The 22,070-nt window shown below is 38.2% G+C and overlaps 1 protein-coding gene across 7 annotated transcripts in view; it reads right to left on the bottom strand.

Moving 5' to 3' along the window:
• The window catches only part of TECPR2 (tectonin beta-propeller repeat containing 2), a 42,467-nt gene continuing 20,397 nt past the window's right edge, over positions 1 to 22,070 (bottom strand). For 3 of the 7 annotated variants that reach the window (XM_010395237.4, XM_020583795.2, XM_020583796.2), the window contains 7 exons: positions 20,716 to 20,956; positions 19,873 to 19,962; positions 18,800 to 19,033; positions 15,047 to 15,195; positions 3,505 to 3,646; positions 2,363 to 2,512; positions 1 to 2,108 (listed from right to left, as the gene is read on the bottom strand). In XM_010395237.4, the coding sequence (XP_010393539.3) occupies positions 1,951 to 2,108; positions 2,363 to 2,512; positions 3,505 to 3,646; positions 15,047 to 15,195; positions 18,800 to 19,033; positions 19,873 to 19,962; positions 20,716 to 20,956 (1,164 nt within the window). In that variant the 3' untranslated portion in view covers positions 1 to 1,950. The remainder of the gene's footprint in view (positions 2,109 to 2,362; positions 2,513 to 3,504; positions 3,647 to 15,046; positions 15,196 to 18,799; positions 19,034 to 19,872; positions 19,963 to 20,715; positions 20,957 to 22,070) is intronic. The other 4 variants (XR_002273212.2, XR_002273207.2, XR_002273210.2 and 1 more) reach the window with 4 other exon arrangements.

Below are 22,070 nucleotides of genomic sequence, written 5' to 3' on the forward strand. Positions count from 1 at the left end.
GCTCTTGACACCAATTTAATATTAATGACCATAGCAAGGAACAGTATTATACAGTAAATAAACAACTAGCAAGCTCAAACCATTACTAAGATGACTTTGAAAAATGTAATACAAAAGTGTCACTGTTAAATAATGCCATTGTACTTGAGCATCTGGTGCTTGGAGGGCACAGAGTTGTTCTTTCTCATGTCCTTTCTCCAAAGTGATTGATTCAGGAGTTGCCATAAGATACTTTTAAGCTGAATTTCAGCTTCTTTGGGGTCCTCAAGACACCAAGCTATGCTTGCATAAAACAGACTGGGTTACTTCACAAGCTGATTCCATTACCATCCACTTCCAGACAGGCTAAAAGAATCCCTCTGGGATAATCTCTGTATAGAGATGAGATAACAAAGAAGCAAACATATCATCTGTAAAAGGGAAATAAATCTGTCCTTCCTGTAGGACTGAGATCTGACTTAGAACTGACAGCCAATATCACAAGTGCTACTAAAAAAACGTGACATAACTTGGTTCTCTCTCCACCAATTCCCATTCTCACCTTGCACCACGTTTGTTCCAAGTTTAGTGCAGTACACGCATGAACTATTCTGAAAGAGAACAGAGGTTAAAAAGAAAACACATCCTTTTCCATATGTGCTAAGTTCTGAAAACAGAAACATCCCCACTTTTCAACTCTTGGCCTTTCCTCAAGCTGGCTCTTTTACAGTATTGGTTAGCAGCTGCTTAAAACATTCTGATGATTTATAAGCTTAGAACGAACACAAAATAACTCCTCCGCCTACATACTGAACTCAGGTTCTCTCATCTATAGTTCTATTGCTTAAAAAAGATGAGGTATCTTTCAAAGAAGATTTAGTATAAAGAAAAATAAACTGCAATGATTAACTTAGGTTACTTCCCAGTTCATCACATACTCCTGTTGCAACATCTGTTAAGTATAAGACACTTCAAAATTTAGCTAACATAGCTAAAAATCAGAATATTGTTAAGTATTTTCTCACAATATCACAATTTTTAATGGGATATATAGGTAATTCTATCAATTACCCTTTTGTTCTTCCTACATCTAAGTTTGGTACTCAAAACAATATGAGTCCAAATATTAAAGCACTGGCTGGAGGCACAAATACAGCACAACAGGAATTATGAAAGCTGCCTTGTACATTCCTGCTCTGTACTACAAACCCAACAAGCTACCTCTTCTTATTCCAAACTGGGACTCACCCCCAAAGCTCTGTCAGCGTCCTGATGGCTATGGAAACAGGCAAAAGTCCCCCTGATATTAGGTGTAATCCAAACTTCTACCTTGTGAATGAAGCCAAATTATGAACAGAATTTCTGGAAAAGGAAGGTTAGTATAGCCTTGCAATTATTTATATGGAAATGGATCAAACTAAGTTCATTTCAACAATACAGTGTAATCACGATATTCTCAGATCTTACTAAAAAATACTTCACCATATTTTCTTCCATGCTGCAAGGAAAAATAATTCTAAATATATGTACAAGAGTCAGGGAGTGATCCCATCAGTACGGTATGGAGTTCCAAGTACAAGAAGAAATTGAGAAATGCTTAATGTTTCTGCTGTAGAGAAATATTTAATGTAACAATTCCTTCTCAAAATCAGTACATTAGTGTGCATGCTGTTGTGAAGTACTCACTTTCATTGCTAGGAAGGTTAAATTAAGAGTTATATTTCCGAAGGAGCTTCTACAGTAGTACGGTATAACAACTGCAGTATGCCACATCTAAAGAGTCTCCCAAAAGATTATGTAACAAACATCAGAACTCACAGCTTGGGGGCTATTTACCAGGTCAGTTTTCCAATACAAAAGTGCTAATATCACAGGTCCAATATGAGTGGCTTTTAGATCCAATATTCTGTACATACATTACAGAAATTCTGTCCTCCTGTTTTTTTCACTGCTTCACAAGCTTGAGAGACTTCATATCACTTCCCATTCATCTTCAAAATCATCAGGGTGAAGCAGAACAGAGGCATCATTATTTTTCTGCAAACTATGGGAATGGCTAAAGGTCTTAGTGAGGCGCTGGAGCAGAGATCCTGAAGTACTGATTGCCCACAGTTCATCTAGAGGGGTCACTGCAAAGCATAAATTATCCATCTTTTAATTACAGTAGCAGGTTCCAATTCTAAACACTGAATAACTAATATTTGGATCTGTTTTCCCAATTATACCCAGAGAAGGCTTTTACTAATGTGATAAAAGCATCCTTGGTGAAACACTTACAGCGTGTGCAGCTCTCCCTGCATATGGTCAGCTTGAGCACCATCAGGCAGAACTCAAAGCAGACATCACAATGTTTTGGACAGACTGTCATGCAGAACCAACTTGCCTGTTAAACGTGAGACATTCCCAGGAATCTTCTTCCAGTAGTCTCCTGCAGGATTCTTGTCAGTGATGCCGTATCGACGAGCAACATCTCCATTGGGGCAGCGTGCCCACACAGTCCTGGTACTTAGAGCCAGCTGGCAGGCCTGCAAACCTACAGGGAATTGGCCATGAGGAGGGAATAACCAGGCTTTCCTAGACACTAAATACACTTGCAGAAAATACAATAAAAGCAGATATCAAGACTGCAAAAGTCTATGTATATTTATATTTTTATATATTTATATATTCTTACATGAAACACTGGTGAACAGAAAAGCTTTTTAACTGCAGACTTGGTATTCCCTGCATCTATTGACCTTAAGGGTTATCCCAACATGGATACAATTTGTTATGTGGCCACAGCCACAAGCAATGTCCAATCAGAGGACCTTAACACGCTTTTGGAGCCTCCACTGTATGTGACTACCACATGGGGAATAAGCCAACAATCACAATCTTAGTTTGTCTAAAAATGGTTAATATTATAGACATTGTGGACTTTTGCCCCCACTTTACAAGTACTCCACAACTAAGTGCCATGAGTAAATGCAGTGACAAATCTTTAAAAAGCAGACAGCATCAATGCACAGTTATTTAGAAAGAAACAAACAAAATTCAGTTTTATTTAAAGGCAAGCCAAAAGTGTAATTAGCTAATCCACAACATATCCAGCACACAGGATTAGTAGAAAGATGTGCAAAATAGCGTAAGGTTTTTCTACCAACACCTAGGTAGAAACCTCATGTGATATCACAATTAAATACAAAACCCCATAGAACAACAGTCTCCTACTGCTTAGGAATTCTGCTTTAGTTTTAACTGAAAGGGAACTGTACTACTAACTGTATCACTGAGTGGCAGCAGCCTGAAATAACACAACAGAAATTAACAAAAAACCATCTTATTTCTCCCAGTTAACTACTCAGTGTTTTTAAGTAAAAACCAAGGTCCTCTTTAAAAGATAACCCTTATCAAACACTTGATTGCCAAAAAAAATACTTAAGCATCAATATCCGATTTAAAAAGCAACAAGAAAAAACAACTAAACAAAACAAAACCACTGAGAAAATGGCAGAAACAAGGAACTGATGCATTAATTTTTACCTGGTACATGTTCCCAGTCAGTGCCTACAGGCATTTCATCTGTAATTCCAACTCGTACGTGGACATTCCATTTGCTATCAATTGCCCACAACATCTGATCATTTGGACTTGAATGAATGCTGACCAAGTTGATTCCTACTGGCTATAAAAATTAAGCACAGTATTTAAACTTTGTACTACTGTATCTTTGTACTGTTGTAGCACTTGTTTTTCACAGAAGTACACAAGAGAAGTAAAATATTTACCAGATACTAAAGACAGGGAGAAATGTAACTGATATTTTATCTGCTATTGTACAAAATTATCCATTTTCCAAGAAGTTGAGCCCTTAGTAAGTACAAAAGCAACATGAATGACTGTATCATTACTGATAATGATATTCATATTTAATGTTCAGCATTCAAGTCTAATAATGCTAGTATTTGCTTAACCACTGCAATTCCAATCAGATATAGTTTCAATTGCAAGTTGGAAGAGGGAAATCTTCCAATGAAATACACAAAATGCAGTATTTTCCTCTTGCCTTACAGAAAGTTTTCCTAACATTACTAACTCTGAATTTTATTTCTAAGCATATTCTAAAGCAGTATATTTTTACAGTCTGAATGTCTCCTCTTTGCAATGAAATTATGATCTGCCTTCTTGCCTTTACTCCACTCTACAGGAATACAATCATGGAACTCGCTGCAGAGCACTGCAGTATTGGAGCAGCCACACCTGCAGGAGAGGATCCACAGCACTACCTGTTGGCAAACACAAGCGAAACACAGTTCCCATTCTGTTCCCAGGCATGTCCTTACTCCACCTGCTTCTACAGAGATTTGCCTTAACTACTGTTCAGAAGCAGTGGTACTGACATTATAACATTGGTATTTTGTAGCAAAATATATCACCCAATCAGGCTGGATGATTGCAAATATCCTGCAAAACACGTACTTTGAATAAAATATGCATATTAAAAAAAAAGCTTTTCTCCATACCAGCCTAATAAAGGCACTGCAGAAGACAGTAGGATGTCTGAAACACATCACTTCCTCACAGAGCAGCACTGCATTCCCTGCTTTAGCCTCATGGGCATAAGATGAATTTCCAGAGTGCTAAAGAGAAGAGCTAGTAGCTCTCTGTATGCATAAACCTAGGGATACAGAAGCATGATCTGCATATATATATATATAACCCAGTCCCAAATGGGCCTTCTGTGTACATAACAGTTACCTGCTTTGGCTTTGCTTTTAAAATTCTGGTGCTGACTTGGGTCTGACCAAGCTACAACCAAGTCTGACTTGCATCACCAAATCAATCCTGTCTATTCAAGTTTCAAGGCCCTTGACAGATTGTCTCCTCATGTTTGCTCTCATTAGGTATTTGCCCTCTGTTGGAAGCTTGAGGCTGGTAGAGGCTTGATCAAGTATTTACCTGTGGTCAAAGTAAATTCTCAAGTGGCTGCAGTTTGAACCCTTACAAGTAAAGCCACTAATTGTCTTGGAAAGCACTGACTACATAGAATATATAGCTGCCTAGCTACTTTCAGATTGGTATTACACTACTGTACTGAAAAAAAAAATCTCAACCAACCAAGAAAAACCCCCAACCCCAAAACAACAAACCACACCGAAAAACCTCCAAACATATCCAAAACCAACCGACCAACCCATCAAATGCCCAAACCACACTAAAAACAAAACAGCCCAAAACCCCCTACAATTTTCCCATTTGGACTTCTGCCCCTTTGCTAGAAGTGATCCTTATTCCTGGCTCGGTTTCCATTTCTCCCCTCCATCTTTTATTTGCTTCTTTCTACAGGTCCTTGGCTCTCACTCCCCACTTGTCCCTGCTCACCTCCCCACACCGCTATCATGGGGCAGCGCCTCAATCCTGTGCAGCTTCCAGCTCCATGCCATCCCTCTCCACACTTCTGCTCTTGCAGTCCCATGTTTTCACATAAGGGAGCTGGGCAGTTACTAGCTTGTGCAGGCTGAAGTACTACATGAACAGGAAACCTTTGCCTTTCAACTTTTTTTTTGTATTTTATTTTTTAAAATCCACTTATCTCCTTCTTACCACGTTCTTCTAAATAGCCACCTCTCCCAGATTTAGGACTTTCTGCCACCTTTCCCACATGTGGTCCTTCACACCACAAACTGACAGTGTGTCTGCCTATGCCCTGCAATACACTTCAGGTTCCAACCAGGGTCCTTCCCAAACTGTGCCTGGACACCTTGGTCGGACTTCTGTTGCTGAACTGTTGGGATTTGTGTGCCTTGCTCTCCACTCTCATATGTCAGGATCCCATGCCTCTCTTCCACTGTCATTTGTCTAGAAGAGAATTCTCTGAGAAAGAGCTAGAGGAGTATTTCCATCCAAAAAGACTTACTGAGTGCTTACACCTAGTACCTAAGCCTGTGCATTACTACAGATCTACAGGTAGTGGAAGCTAAGAAAAGCAGAGAAAACACCCAAAAGGAGAGCCACAAAAGGAGTTGCATGAATCTCAGCTAAATTACTCCTGATACCACTGCAGGCTCAAGTGTAATCAAAGCAATTACTTCCACCCTATTCTGCAGCACCAACACGTCTAAGAGACAAAAGGAAATCATCAAATTCAAAGTAATGTGTTTAAAAGCTTGGCAAAATATTCTTCTCATTCTTTGCTTTTCTAAGTGAGCTCATTTCCTCCTTAAGTTTTTCCCTACCTCTCTGGGTATTTAACTTCCAGCTTCTCTTCCTTCTTTGTGTTACTTAGCTCTTTCTGATAACCTTGCATCAATACAACAATCTTCTTACTCATTCCTACTGTGAAGGATCCAGGCAATTCCTCTACCCCCTAGCTTTCTGCTGCAGAACAGCCAGTAAAGGACACAACTGACAGGACACCTAGTGACATCATTATACACAGCGGCTTTTGGCACAAACCAGGGACAAGACACTGGAAACAAATAGAGGCAATTCTTAGAGCTTGTTGCAAATGTTTGACCTCTGGGTTATTTTTTACCCAGAAAGCAGCCATCTACAAGTAGAAGTACTCTCACGGCTACCAAAGTAAGGTGGGTAAAATTAATTTTAAATTTTCTTGACACAATGTACTATCTTCTTGCAACAATCATGCTGATATTATCTCAGATATCTCTCATTTTCACTAAGTTCTAATTACCATAAGCATGCTTTAAGTAGTTTATAGTTTACATAACAAGAAAATCTCTGCAGCTACAGTTAAAGGTTATATAGAGTTCTCTCACAGCACTAAAGAGAGATACCTGTGCAAATTAATAAATCTGCTGATAACATTTCAGAGACTGATAACCATGAAAATTAATAAATTATTTCAGTGTAGCCTTTACAAGCTGGTTTAACTTCCAAAACCATTCATGAGATTTATATACCCTGACTGTGAAACATGTCCTATTTGTAATTTACTGGAGAATCTGGAATTTTAAAGAACCTTGCAGCAGTCTCTCAGCCTTCCTGCTCTGACGCTGACACACCAAACTGTTTATACATTTATCCATAATATTCATCACTGTGAGAGATCAACTTATTATGGATCATTCATGGATCCAGTGCTATTTGATAAAAAATTACAGAATATTGTTTTTCTATTACTTGTAGTGCCAAAAATTTCTAAACTCTAAAAATCTCAGAAGTCTGACTCTTTTAGCCAGTCAGATCTGAATGCAGATTCCCCATCCTCCAGTCTTGTGCCTTAGCTACAAACATCCCAGTCACTCTGTCTTGTGATATGAAGAATTTCCCGCCACAACCATACACTGCAACACTATCAACTACGTCCTTTTCAACATTAAAGCAATATACTATGAGATGTAGATATATTTGTTGTCTGCTACAAATAAAAACAACAAAAACCAGCTTGCCACGTCTGTTGAGAAAACAGTGTTGATAAAATGAAGTAAACTTGAAGGAATCACATAACTGGCAAATTGGTAAATGGTATCAAGAAACAATGTCTATGCTAAACATATTTAAGTTATCAAGTTGTCCATTAGCTTTATAATTCTGCGCAAGTTATTTCCTTTCTGCAAACCACAGAGAAGTAAGTTTCAGTGTAAGAATTTAATTTAAACAATAGTATCAAACAAAATCCAAAGTAAAAACTAACACATTCTCCCCACCCACTCTCCCCTACATACTACTCAAAAGTTTTGTCTTATTGGTCACAGCTGAACACAAATGGTTAAAGTTCCTTGTCAAGGAAGAAAGGACAAACACACGCACACAAAAAAGGCACCAGAACATTTTCCACGTCACTTTTCAGGAGCACAGAGTCCACGTACCAGCAAACCTCCATTATCTCTGTTCTGCTGCAAATATCCAGGATAAGGAAGACTAAACATAACATTATCAGTCTGTCCAAGCCCAATCCTTTTAATAACAGGTTGGTGGCTACATTCAGCACAAATGTTCTCCTTGCCTTCAAAAGACAAATCAGAAACACCTTCAGCTGGTCCAGGTCAGGCTGTAAGAAGGCCACATCAGAGATACTTCGCACACTCTTGAGCACTGAGTGTATCAGACGAATCTATTTTCATGACTAACAGCATCCAGACCCTCCTAATGAGGACAACAAACAAAGAATGCAGCTTAGAGAGACTCTCCCCCAGTACAGGCCTATTTACACATTATTTTCTGAGTTCCACTTAAATGAAGTCCTTTCAGGATTAGCTTGCTAAATTAAGTGCTGCTTTTTTCTCTGCAGAGAAGTTCAAGGCAATATACAGGAGCAGGAAAGATGAATTTGTGTTTGGTCTTCCTCGATGCCACGTGTTTTTCAGCAAAGCTGGCATTAAATTGTCAGAAAAACATAACTGTTTATTGTCTGTAAAACTGGAGCATTATTTTCCTCAGAAGCCTTAGAACAACAAGGACCCTTTCCCCTACTTTCTGCCTTTAGTGAATAAAGGGACAAAGGCCTCAGTCAGGTATTTCCAGCCAAGGAGACATCTATTGTGCTGTCTATAACTAGCACAATCTGAAAGACAAAACAAAGGCAAGGAGTAAATTCCTTGACCTCTCCCCTCTGTTAGCTCTAAATTTTTTATTCCAACATTTTTTTCCTGCAGAAACATGGGGAAGACAACAATATAAGGTATCAAATCATAGAAAAGAACAAACCAAACCCATGCAACTACTCAACATGTTCTCAGCAGAATCATAAAATACCTTAAAAATACTTAGTACAACCGTTCCTTAGAAGGAACTAAAAAAATAATAAATTTCATGTAACCACTTTAGAGACCATACAAACTCCAGGCCTACTCAGGTTTGCCCAACTGCCTTCTGGGCACTGTTTTATAACTAAGATTATAAACTGTAATGTAGGAGATAAGCTCTCTGTAATTACCACTACAGGTATTTTTAATAACATACTGAAGAACTGAACTGTTAGGAGAATAAAAATTAATTTTTTACAGAAATGTGTGTTAAGTAAACACTAAGTGCAAATTCCCACGAAACAGAATGTAGATTAGCACAAGGTAATAAAAACCTTGTATAAACAAAGCTCTAAGTAACCAAGGCTTTTATTTTTTTTATAAACACACTTCTAATGAGCACCAGTGAAACACCCTCTCGTGCAGCCTATGCCCGTAAAGTGCATCTCTTCAGTTTTTGAAACTTAGATACCTTACCAAGGAGAGCAAAGCATTTTTTTGTGGTTCAGCTGTGACCAAAATGACAAAATTTTTTGAGCAATATGACAGGGGAGGTGGCAGAGGGAACCACCTCCAGGCAGGAAAGACACACAACCCAGCCCTGGGAAGGCAAATGATTGCTACATTGGTCTGCAAAGAGAGGTGGTTGGCACCTTGTCCGCTCACAGCATCATCATAAAACAGGGAGACAGTAATACATTATAGGGAGGGGCCTTCGAGCTCCTAATTCAAGGTCAAAGGGTCTGATGTGTCCAGCAGATATCCCAAGGTGTCTCCTTACCCTGTGCAACCACAGCTTGTACCTGCTAGACCATGATGTGCATCCTCTACCCATGAATTTTTATACTGTGGTGATTTTATTTTTAAATAGAGTAGCTCTGAAAAACTCTCAAAACTTAATGATAGTTGTAGTTACTTTATCTGCCCAACTGAATATTAAATGTATTTCTTCATCTCTCTGAAAAATAATATCAAATTCTATGTTAACTAATCAAAATATGGGAATATTGGAAGAATTGCAGGTATAAGGAAGTTCCAAGTCATGACCAAACTGAAGTATGAAAACTGACAGTTCTCTTTCCCACAATTGTTTTCAGTGTAAGCCAGTCTTGTCAAAAAGCAAATACACCACCTTGAGATCATGTTTCAGAAGGACACAGGAGGATTGCCTACTGAATTTTCTGGGTGTACCCCATTTTGAGCACTTCCCGTGATCTGAAGCTTCTGGTGCTGATAACAATTGCTATCTCCTGTGACAGGCCACACACATACTTTTCTGAACGTGGTGATAGCAATGCCTTAAAACAAGTATCAGAAGGCTATAACTCCAAAGCAGCAAAATACAGGGAAATACAGTGACAGCAGTTTTCTTAACTAGCAACATAGAGGAAGATAGTAAGCACTACACTCAGCAATGGAATCAGCATGAGGTCACTTCAGAAGAAATGCTGGAATTGCATTTTTTCAGCCTCTAAAAGCACCTTTTATATAACTTACAATTACTTAAGACAGGCATGCCTGTGAAGAATAGCACAGACTTGAACTTAAACATTATGGCATTCTAAATGAGCTAAACAAAAGACACATCTGCAGAAGCTTTGATCTCCTATACTTATTTGCAACCCACCTTGAGACAGCTGCTCTTACTACTGCCAAACAGCTTTTCTCTACATCATCTTGAAAAGTGCAGTCCTCCAGGAAAATCTTCTCCCTATTAATGTCTTCAGAGGCCTCACATCAGTGAAGATATATAGAACAACAGACTAGTTAGTCTGGTCTAGAGATAACCAGGCCTAATGAGTGTGTTACTTCTCCAACCTAAGCAGACTTTGGCTAATAAAAGACGCTTCCTCAGAATCTCATCTTAGCATTCCAAAGCAGAATTCATATCAACTCAGAAGATGTCTGTGCAATGGCTGAGCAATGCAAGCTGGTCTGTGCTAGTGAAAACCACTGGACTTGGAAAGAATAGGCATGTGGATATTGCATCGGAAAGAACAGAGATATCCATGCCAAGTGTGTTCAAAAGTAGCATAGATGATTCTGAGGTTACAAAGTATTTTCAACAGAAAAAATCCCTTCCCCTCTAAATATTCAATCCTTGAAGATCATTTCAAACAAACCCTTCCTACATTTCAGCTCAATGGCAAAATTAAATCCTGAGGACTGCTCACCACTTTCTCCTCTAAGTACCACTTAATGCAGAACTGGCTTTAATAACAACAGAAATCTCACTGAGAAATGCAAAAGCAAGGCAGACGCAGAAGAAGAAAGTCCCCAGATCCACATTAAGTGTTCTGTAAGGTAAGCATAATTTTATTTAAATAAAGGAAACAAAACAAAGATGTTGACCACTGTTTCTAACAAGTCAACACCCATCCATAAGGCACAACCAACCTCCTTACCTTTTCTTGACCTACGTTCAGTATAAGGTATTGAAAAGAAGTTAAATCTATCCTGTATTGATTTTTCAGAATTACAGATAATTTCCATTAATTTCAAATGGTATTTTTAAACATCCATTTGCTTCATAGTTTTAATAATTTTTGAATAACTGTGAAAGCATGAACAGCCTTAATTCAGTTTTTTGGAAGTCTGTGTGTAAGAAAAAAATAGCTCCTCCTACATCAGTAAGAACTTCTACTACCTGTAGTAACTTCTCTTACCGATGATATCAAGCTTAGAGACACAGTTACCAGGCTGTTTATGGGAAGAATAATAAATCAGAAGTTTCTCTAACTTGAAATACACATACCACAGGTGACAATTTTATGGCAAACTAATTTAAGCAGTGCTCATCTGCTGAGACCCTGGGAACTACAAATGATCAACTAAAGCTTTATGCAGTAGCCAAACATTTCCTTAAACAAACCCCTTGTACTCCACAGCTCAGACAAGCTATGTGGATATTTGAACAGAGTTCTGGATTTAATAAAACTGCTTTTTCAATTCTATTCTCTATGAAATTTGGTCACGAACAAAGAGCAGCAATTAAAGAAGTGACAATAAAATGTCTCAATCTATTTTTAGAGTAAGACTGATTATTTACAATGAATAGATGACTAATCACTAATTACAAATACTTGTTCTGTAATTTTGTCAGATAAAGTTGTTTAGATGATAGATGCCTTAATGTAAATCTGAGAAGGTGGTTCTCAAGGCCAGTTTTTAAACTGTACTTGTGGGAAGTAAGAGTTTCTCAAGATGAGATTTTGTCTCAGCATCTTTTTCAGAAGGTACCAGAAATCAAAGCTGAAAGGTTCAAAGAATTATTTTCAAACAGTTCAACTTGGGGGGACCTTTGAAAGCAATTTAAAGACTTTTACCTTTTGATTAAGCTCTACTCTTTAAAAACCTAAATTAGTCTTACAGTCTATACCAATTTTCTATTTTATTTTTAGTTATTGTTCCTTTAGGCCAGAAATCTGAAAAACATTAAATGACAATAAAGATACACACACATAAAAAGATACTCTATATTATCTATATAAATAATACTTTTTCCTGCTCTTTTTTTTAAATTACATTTTTTATATAAGTAAAAATATATATGTATATTGAGACAAGCTACAGCAGATGATAGTTTTATCCTGAATGTTAACAATAGAATGGAAAAACATTTTCTATTTCCTGGTCTAAAATAATTTAATCAAAGCATTTTGACCACTTTTGTCAATGTCCTTGAAGCAGCTTCCAAAAAGCTGCTTAACTACATAATTATTTTGACTTCTAAGACTGCAGAACCAAATTGATGAATCACAGAAAACATCTATATATAAACTACTACTGCTCAAGATACTCTAATGATGTTATCAACCACTTCTGAAGTACTGGATAAAATAAAAAAGGAGGAGGGCAGAGAACATATGTTATTCTTCATCTCAAGAGATGCTTCAGTAAGGAGGTACAGCGGGAAGAGTAACAAATGAGAATGGGTTTAGTCTTGATTTAAGAAAAAATACTGCATCACAGAGCCACAGACTGAACTCAAATTATATTCACTCATTTTAGCATGAGCAAAATCTCATCAAAGTCTGTGAATACCTTTGTGAAGTTGTGCAAAGATGGATGCTGTGCAGCTGCAGAACTCCTTTAGGAAGAAGTGACACCATAAAAGCAGAGTCTGCAGCTGCTCACAAGCTGCTCATGAGTCATGAGATCTGGGACAGGCAAGTCATATTGGCTCTGACATTTACTAGGGAATGAAATATCCATAGTTGGTTTTAAATTACGTTATTTGAGAGTGCTCCTGTACTTAAAGCAAGTGAAAAGCAATTTTGATTTCCTTCTTCAAACAGAAAATGGCTGAATCATTCACAAATACTTCTTACAGTATTTCTGTTGCTCTGAACATAAGAGCGAAGCAGCATGAACAGTGGCAAAGTCAGTTAAGGGACAGATAATAGTAAGGTGTTCCTAATAAGCAAATAGTGTTCACTGAAGAGTTCACTCTTCAGATATCATGTTATATTTGTTTTCCAAATACTAAGTTAGCATTTGGAAATGCTTTTAAAGTTCACATATTTTCTTATTTTGCATTAAGCCACTGTAAAAGCATGAATGGCTGGTCCTTTAATGACTTAACATGCTGGAATTGTCTCAAAACAAGCATGTAACCCATGAGTTTTCATCTTCTCTGCAAGCAATGTTTGAATTCTTGCCCTTTCATATTGACTCATTAAATTTGCCATGCCAGGAGCTGGCAAGATAACAGGAAAGGGAATGACACTGCTCTGGGTACCAGAAGGTTATAATTTTTGGAAGGCAACATCATCCAGCTTTGTTGATAAGATAATGGGAAATAATTTGATTTTCAAACTTGTCCACTTTCTACATAAGAAAGTCACTGCATCACATCATTAGCCACAGCAAATCCCAATTCTTGTAAACATCTTTGTATTGAGTAGTTTAATCTACTTCAGGGGAGGAGTAGAGCACCACTTAGTACAGAGAAAATAGTATCAGCATACAGAAACAGCTTTTTGGGCTATTCTCCTGGATAGACCTTTGGTAAGAAGGTACTACACAAGTTTAACTCTCTGTCTCTTGGCAAACTTAGTTTAAATTGAATGTTTCTTCCCTTTTTTTTTTTAAGAATACTGCCTTAATGGGAGATGTCATTACTGACACGTTCAATCTCCTCTTCCTGCTGCCCTACACCCTTGTCAGCAGGGACAACATGTTACAGATAACATCGGAAAGACCCACTTGCAGCACATCAAGAATGAGCACTGTAACCAAGTGTTTTTTGCAAGTGGTATTGGCACCTATTTATCAGCCCGCCCTGCTATTCTGCAAACCAAGGTACAATTTCTCCAGGACCACATCTTCAGTACAGAATTAGTCATCTAACCCATGCTGTGGTAACTGATGGGATGCATATCTGCAGTTCTCATTTCCCTGTTCCCCTGCCCTTCTTTGCTGTTACACCCTCAGATACACACAAGCCAACAACTGGCCGATGAGAGATAAGCAAAACTAAAAGCAAATTATGTAAAAACCAAATAAATGATTGCAACTCCACTGCCACAGATTTACTTCTATTTCTTAATGTGTACTTTTGAAAGTACCACATATTTCAAAATCTTTAAGAGAAATGCTGTAACATCATAAAATGTCAATCAAGTATGCAAACACATCCAGTGCTACTGTGCTAGATCAGCAGATGGTTCAGTTCAAGCGATTTCGTGCCAAGGAGTAAAGAATGAAATCAGTAGTCAGAGGTCAGCTCCATTACAGCAGTCCCAAACCACAAGAGAAATTACTCCCATTTCATAGATTAACTTGCAAAGTATTAGAGCAGCAATGAAAGCAAGCACTGTGGTTTAAGGAGAGATTAAAAAAGAAAACAACCAAAAACTAAACAACAAACAGACACTGGAGAAACAGATTTTGTCAGTTTTCTGTATTTTGCAAATATGCTTCCAGGTTACTTTATGAGGCTTCTTTCAACTCTGATCCTCCCAGCTGGCAGGTAGAAAGGATATAAAATTTGCTCATTCTGGTAACAAGGGAAAAGAGCTGCATTTGTACTGCATGCTTATGAATCACTGCATAACATGGAAAAGTCCCTGAATTCAGGCACAGCACCCTAGCAAGCATCCCAGACTCACAGAGGTGAGGAGGATAAAGGAAGAGGGAGGCAGGCACTTCAGCACCACGCCACTTGAGCAGAGGCTTCCCACACCCTCTGCCCTGTGCTGTTTGCCCATCCAGCCCCTTGCTTAGCACACAGCAGGTACTCAGGGTATAGCTCAATGCTACACTCTACTACAAAACCTGGCTCTACTGTCTTCCATGAATTCTAAAATTACTGTTTTATTGTTTAGCATAGAGCTAAAACAGCGGGTTACAAAGAATTGTAATCAACATTTTACCTGTATAGGTGGCTCGATCATTATCCATGCAGGAAGCATCAAACTTGGGTTAAGAGGTTGAGTTCCTACACGGAAATAAATGCCACCATTTGTGTCACAGGCCCAAACATGCTGATTTCCACAGGTCAAGCTGATCAGCTTTACACCACCTAATAACAAAGAGAGTATTAGCAACCTGGCATTTTCCTTTCAAATTCAGCAAATAATCAGAACTTGTATTTAGACTTCATTGTATTAAACAAGCTTTAAACACAGTCACATAAAAATGATTAGAAGTTAATACAACTTGTGGGAGAAAAAAAAAAATCACTGGATACAAAGAACAAAGCCAACAGGTAGTGCATCTGTGAGACATTTCTCTCCTAAATCTAAAAATAAATGTTTTAGTCATAGGAGACTGCAATTTCTAAAGCACATTACAAATACACTATTAAAATAACCAAATTCAAGCAGGGAACCATTCCGTGATAAATGTTATCAGTACCTAGACAAACTTTCACATGACCTAACATGAACTCTTCTCTGTAGCTGGCCATGCTTGGAGACTTTTAAAGGTGTTGATCTGCTAATACAGTCAGCAAAGAACATTCTTAATGCCACCAGCATTTCAAAAATATGAGAGCACATGGGTTATGCATTTCAGTGTTAACATACCAGTGCCACATCTGTAAATACAGGAACTGATTTTCAAATGGATTTATATTCACCACTGTACATATTTATTACATCAATCTGAAATGTGCAGCAGTATTTTAACCCTGTCAGCACCATGAAAATAAAGTTGCCTTAAAAGAAGTGTGTGTTGGAATTTTGGTGTGCTTTATGCTTGGGTTTAGTCTAGATTCCTGCAAAGACAGTAGAGATGCATACCTGGTATTTTAGACTACAAAAAACTGCTAGCTAACTGTCTACTGAAACCCTTACTCTTTCACATTCATTTTAAAATAGCCATGTGATGTAATGTATCTAACATTTGATTTCCTTTTTTCACTCCATGTCGGACAAAACAAAGCTAAGTAATGAAAAAACAAGTTCCAAAGAAAGAGGGACCCAGGCAGTACAGATCCACTACAGAAGGAATGCTCTGGTCAGACTCCAAACTAAAGACTCTAAAAATAGGCCTTGCTGGTTAATTGAACATCCCATGCTGCTTGGGATATCCCATTCTTGGTAACAGTTCTGTCTTCAGGGATGTGAAATCTGGCAACTAATCCTTGTAAAGTGCATCAGACGCAGCATTCCCTAAAGAGGGGCGTGGAATTTTATCCCACAGAGTTCAAGTTCAAAGTATTTATTTCTGCAGAAGGCAATATTCCCCATTGTTAGGGCTTGCTGGGGGAAAGGACAGGAAGCAACAGGACAACATAGCTTTATCTTTTAATTATCTGTAATAGTAAACAGATCCCATTAACCAAAATTATTTAACTTTCTGAATCACAGGAACACGGATCAACCTATCTCAACCCAAAATTTCCTTTAACCATACAGCTTCATATAAAAACTAAAATGACAAACAAAAACTTCTACTGCTTGGTATGAGAATATCTATAGCAACTTTCTTTTGTAGACAGAGGCTTGACTTTCAGCTGCAAAGCCAAAATCTTACTTAAAACCTCGTTATTTCTTCTAATAAAGCATGAGTTGAAGCAATGGCTTTGTCACATGATACCTCAGCTGTCAAAGTGTTGATCCAGACAAGCATCAGGCACTCAAACGTGGAATCACATATCACCTACTCGGCATAGCTGATATTATTTACGTCTACAGTACAATTTGATATTCAAAAACACAGCCCTTATGTAAATGTTTTGGGGTTTCTCCCTCCTCCCACTTACCGCTTGTATCTTAGGAGAAGGTCATGCTAACCACATTCACCTACTATTTTAGAGCAAGCAGCATGAACCAGCAGCATTGTTTGTTGTTAAAACCTAAAGGTCATTCTACTGTGTTTAGAAATCTTGACAGTGATAGTGGAACTCTAATCAAAATAATCTACTAGGTGCTACTCCCACTACATAATGTAAAAGGCAAGATACTACCAACATAAGATGAATATTTCAACCTTAATGCTGGCAAACCCCATCACCTCTATACAGAATTCTGAACTGAACTTTACATAAAGTTGCTCTCACCCCGCCTGCCCTACCCAGTTACAGTCCTAATATTTCTGGAGTAAACTTAAACATACGCTAGAACAGTAACAATAGTTCTCCAATTTCCTCAGCCCCATTAGAACAAATAAAGGCTCTTCTATTACAGCCATGGATATGCACTTGTTAAGCAGCAATCTACCATATGCAATTAATTAGAGGAAAAATGCCTAAAACATTTTCACATTTCAGAGCTAACCCACAGTGACAGGTACAGTGGAGTGTTTGAGCATTTCCTGACCCCAGATCTCTGCTATGCCACCACCATGCACCACAGAGCTGACAGGAACAGCTGAATGTGAAGGTTGAACTCCCGAACTGCTGAAGTTCACAGGCCAGGTATTACAGCCAGCCAACACTAGTTACACTGATTTCCTGTATGAATTCTCCTGAGGTTTTCAGACAATAGCCAGAAGTTATTTATTTTTTCACTTAAACAGTTACTGTCTGAACTGCTGGAAAGCAGTGGTTCATGAGAAGAGTTTCAAATCCCACTAAGGAACATGAAAAGGACAGAGTGGACAAATCTATCCTGCAGGTCAGTAAAAGTAAAAGGCATCAATCAGTGTTTAACTATGGTTTGATGAGTGATTTGGAACCAATTCATCAGTTCTAATACTACTGGTATACAACTGACAAAAAAGTTAATTCTTAAATACACATTTTAGGATTTTTCCATGAAGTATTACAAATTATACACAAAAATTCTTTACACATGAAGCTTAAACTCTGCCAGCTGTGTCTGCCTTTCCTTACACCTGAAGTTTAAATTGCTTTTCTCAGACCAGTCATGAACACTGCCATCAAAAATGGAAAAACTGCAAAACAGTTGAATTATTTTTAAAACGGTGAGAGAATGGTACACAGTCTCAATTTCCTTTATCTTCACTTGAAATAGGAATGCAGATCAGCATGAAGGTAAGAATGCTCTAACAGTCAGACTATTCAAGAAATAAATCTGATTGGAATATTACCGATGAAGTTGGCAAATAACCTAATTACCCCAGAGCAAATTCCAAACTGGGACTACATTTTAATGATCAAATAGTGGTCAACCACCTAAGCAAATGAAAAGAGCAGTTAACCAGCATCACATTCTAAGCATTATGCTGAATTATTACATCACTATAAACCTGAACATGAGTATCAGCTGCATCACTCATGAACGATGCAACTCTTGAAGCATAATTTTTCCTTGGCAGGAAGCTTTGATGACTCTGCTAAAAATGTGTTTTAACCAAAATTCAGACCTTTTTGCCCTAGACCAGGTGATTATGGCTGCACTGAGGTACAAGAGCCAGCCTAGTTAAAGCTGCTGGAGCCCCTGCACAGCACCGTGTCAGGCCAAGCCACCTCAGACTGACCATCTGCAAGATGCACTGAACACACACAAAGTATCCTGCAAACAGGAGACTTCTTGTGGCCAGGAAAAGGCTAAACAGAACACTCTTTGAAAGCCACAGCTGCTCCTGATGTTTTACAATCATCTGCCAGTAGGTACTATTTAATCCAGTAAATGTTATATTCTGCATCAGTAAACTGGAAGATACTTCTGGGAAATACAGTATGCTAAGAGATAGTCTACTCAATAAAAATGTCATACCTAGTTGGGAGAGATCCAGTTTTGTCCAGTGCATCCCTGTTGGGCAGCTGGAGGTAAGTGTTCTGATAAATATCTGTCCAAGACTATCCAAGCCCCAAATGGCATCCTGGCAGGCCGAGTAGTGCACCATTTCAGCCTCTGGTGGCAGCTGCACCGTAGAAGGACGAAAATGAGGATTCTGATCACTGACACAAAACAGATCCTTGTTGCTTTGGCACAGCCACAAAAAGCTTCCTATGGAAAGGACACTTCTGTTATTAAAATAATTCCTAATCCACTCTGAGAAAGCTTACACATCTACTTTTTCTGAAAAAAGTGATCAGTACACTTGAAGGCAAAACTAAACCCTCTTGGCTATGTTCATAGGGTAAGCCTTTTAAGTTCAGATACACATCCTAAGCCCTTATTTAGGCACCTAAATACACCCTTTCTCAAATAAAGAAAGTAGTAAGTGATCTCATTTGAAGAAATGTTTCATTTGACAAAACTAATACAGAGAAGACATGTAACAGTGCACTATCACCTCTCTATTCTTTTGCTCTTTTTTATCCTTGATAATAGCCTTTGAAAAGCAGCATTCCTTTTCAGCTCTAAACCTTTTTGCCACTAAAGCCACTGTACTTAGATAATGCAATTGCTAACTATTGTAACCAGCAGTTCAATTCCCTCACAGGGTCTCACTTTTACTAATAATGTGCGATTTTGCTGCAGTAACTGCACTGACAGGAGAAGCACTTGGTTAGTACAGGCATTCCAGCAAAGCATGCTCCAAAACTTCAATTACAAATTCTGGCAATTCATGCTTTGGCAGTTTAGGAAGTTGCTGCTCCTGAGGACCACCCATTTCTCTGCTGGATACCACTCCACACCAAAGGTGAGAGTGAGTAACATGTTATTTTAATCTCCAGTAGTTTTACAGACCTATTTCCACCCTACTTCAACTACTTTAGATCCCTGCAAACAGAAAAGACAACCAAAATCTGAAGTAATTCAGGATATTTAATTACTTACACCATCAATTCCACTCTATTTAAAAATCAGATATTATATGCCTTCACTGTTGATTTACCAACCTTCTTTAGATGAAGCTGTGGAAGCCAACAGAAAAATCCATTTTGTGGCAGAAGCAGTACCACGAGGCACAATATTATTCCAATATGTGCCTTGAAAGAAAGAATAGAGTAGTATTAGTAGGAAACTTAGTTTTCTATTAAAATATGTTATCAAAAATTTAAAAGAAATTCTATTGCAATCATTCATTAAATATATTTTAGACAAGATCGTATATGAAAATCTTTCAAGAAACTGTTGGGAGGAGAGGGAAACTTCCTCCTGACACCTACGTAAACACACACAGAGAAAACTGGGAATGCAGAAGAGGATAAAGAAGAATATTAATGGTCTTCAACAGGGGACCAATTTGGTGATGTGGTTGAATAATATCCTAGATGTATTGCTAGTTTTCCTAAACGAAGAAATGTAGCAAATCAAAATTCTATTTTGAGAACTGTAGCAAGAAAAATAAAGCAATTCCTCTATTAGCTCTGTAAAACCGTAACATTAGTGTCTTACATAGTCACACTGGCCATGAGCCCAACTCACTGTGTGAGATAAAATAGGTTCAACAGCTTAAGATTGCTTTCTTATCCCAGAGAAGAGAAACATGTAGGTGTTAAAAAGAGTAACTTGTGCACAGCTCACTGGCTGACAATGACTTTTCCATGAAAAACATTTCCCTTTAAATGAGAAAGTATTTAAGACCAAATGCTAATGAATAATTTAATTTAATTTTTAAACATATTAAAGCTGCTCTGACTTGCCATGCATAATTTCAGTGGTGACAGAGATGTAGTTAGTTATTTCCTTCTATTTAATGTTCTTAACTTAAAAAAATTAAGATGCAAGAGCACACCAACCTATTAAGTTTCCCTTTGCTACATGGAATTCATTTTTGCCTGAAGAGATCCAGACTCCACTGCCATTAACTCCGAGGAGGCTGGGCTGACACTGAAGCTGCTGTGACCAAAATGCCATTCGAAGCTTATCAGCCACCTTCTCCACAGGTGCCTGAGCTGCTGTTGCCACTGTGTGAGTTGCCTGGATTATGGTCTGGAACAGGCTGCACTGGTCAAACACTACATAATCAGTGATGCTGACCTGGGGGAAAAAGAAAAAAAATGCTCTTGATAATTAGTTAAGCTTTGGGGTGAACTGCACAATCTTTCACCAGAAGCTTTTTTAGAAATATTCAAAGTGTAGGAAGGGAAAAATAAAAATGGTACATTTTGAGTAATTGTCTTGCTAATAAGCCACAATCAATATTAAACACCATCTTACAACTCCCTTCTACCCAACAATCCATTTAGAAATCTGCATTCTAAGAAAGCCCTTTGTTTTAGGATGTCTCCCTCTGAAAACATGTTGAACTCTGCAAACTAAGAGGTGAATTTTCAGTTTCTGAAAGAGAGAAACTTGTGCGGTGTAGCAATTCAAACCACATGACAAAAACTTGTATGCAATACTCCTTTGCAACTACCTCATGGACATTTTAATTCATAGTGCAGATGGAGGTCTAAATAAGCAATTGCCCAAGTTCCGTCATGGACAACTAGGCTGGCAACACTCTGGGATACCCCTCGAAAGGAACAAAATGCCTAAGAGCACAAAAACAGCAGCAGCTTGCCAATAACCTCAAAGCCAAGCTACTCACGATGCCCACAAGCAAAAAGGGATTATATATGCTCATAGACCAAAATTCTTGTAATTTAGGTGGCATGTAGACAAATTTCCTGTAAAACTGTTTTTGTACTCCCTTCTTCCCCACCCCTTTCTCTGGAGAAAACAAGAAAAGCTGGAGAAACCAGTCAGGAATTCCAAATCAATACCAGACAGTACTTGAAGTAACCGACTTGGTCTCATCCACATGAACTGTGGCTTAAGCAAGCAGCTCCACATGGCCCAAAGAAACCTCAAGAGAATGGAAAAATGCAGAACACATTCTTTTGCATGGTGACTTACTATTTGTTTTATCTAGCTAAGGAAAAGGATGGGCACTGGAAGACAAGAGAAGAGGCTGCATTCAGCAACCAGACTTGATACTCAGCCTCAACAGCATGTCCTATGACCTGGCAGAGCATTTCTTGTGCTCTTGAAAGCTTCTGCAATGCTGCTCTGGATGACCATGGGATGGTTTTTCCTCCCCTCTTTAAAATAGACCCAGAAAGGGATTTCAGCCATAGCCACACTGAAGTTTTAATATACACGATAAGGA

Source organism: Corvus cornix, chromosome 5 (assembly GCF_000738735.6).
Source record: "Corvus cornix cornix isolate S_Up_H32 chromosome 5, ASM73873v5, whole genome shotgun sequence".
Lineage (NCBI taxonomy): Eukaryota > Metazoa > Chordata > Aves > Passeriformes > Corvidae > Corvus > Corvus cornix.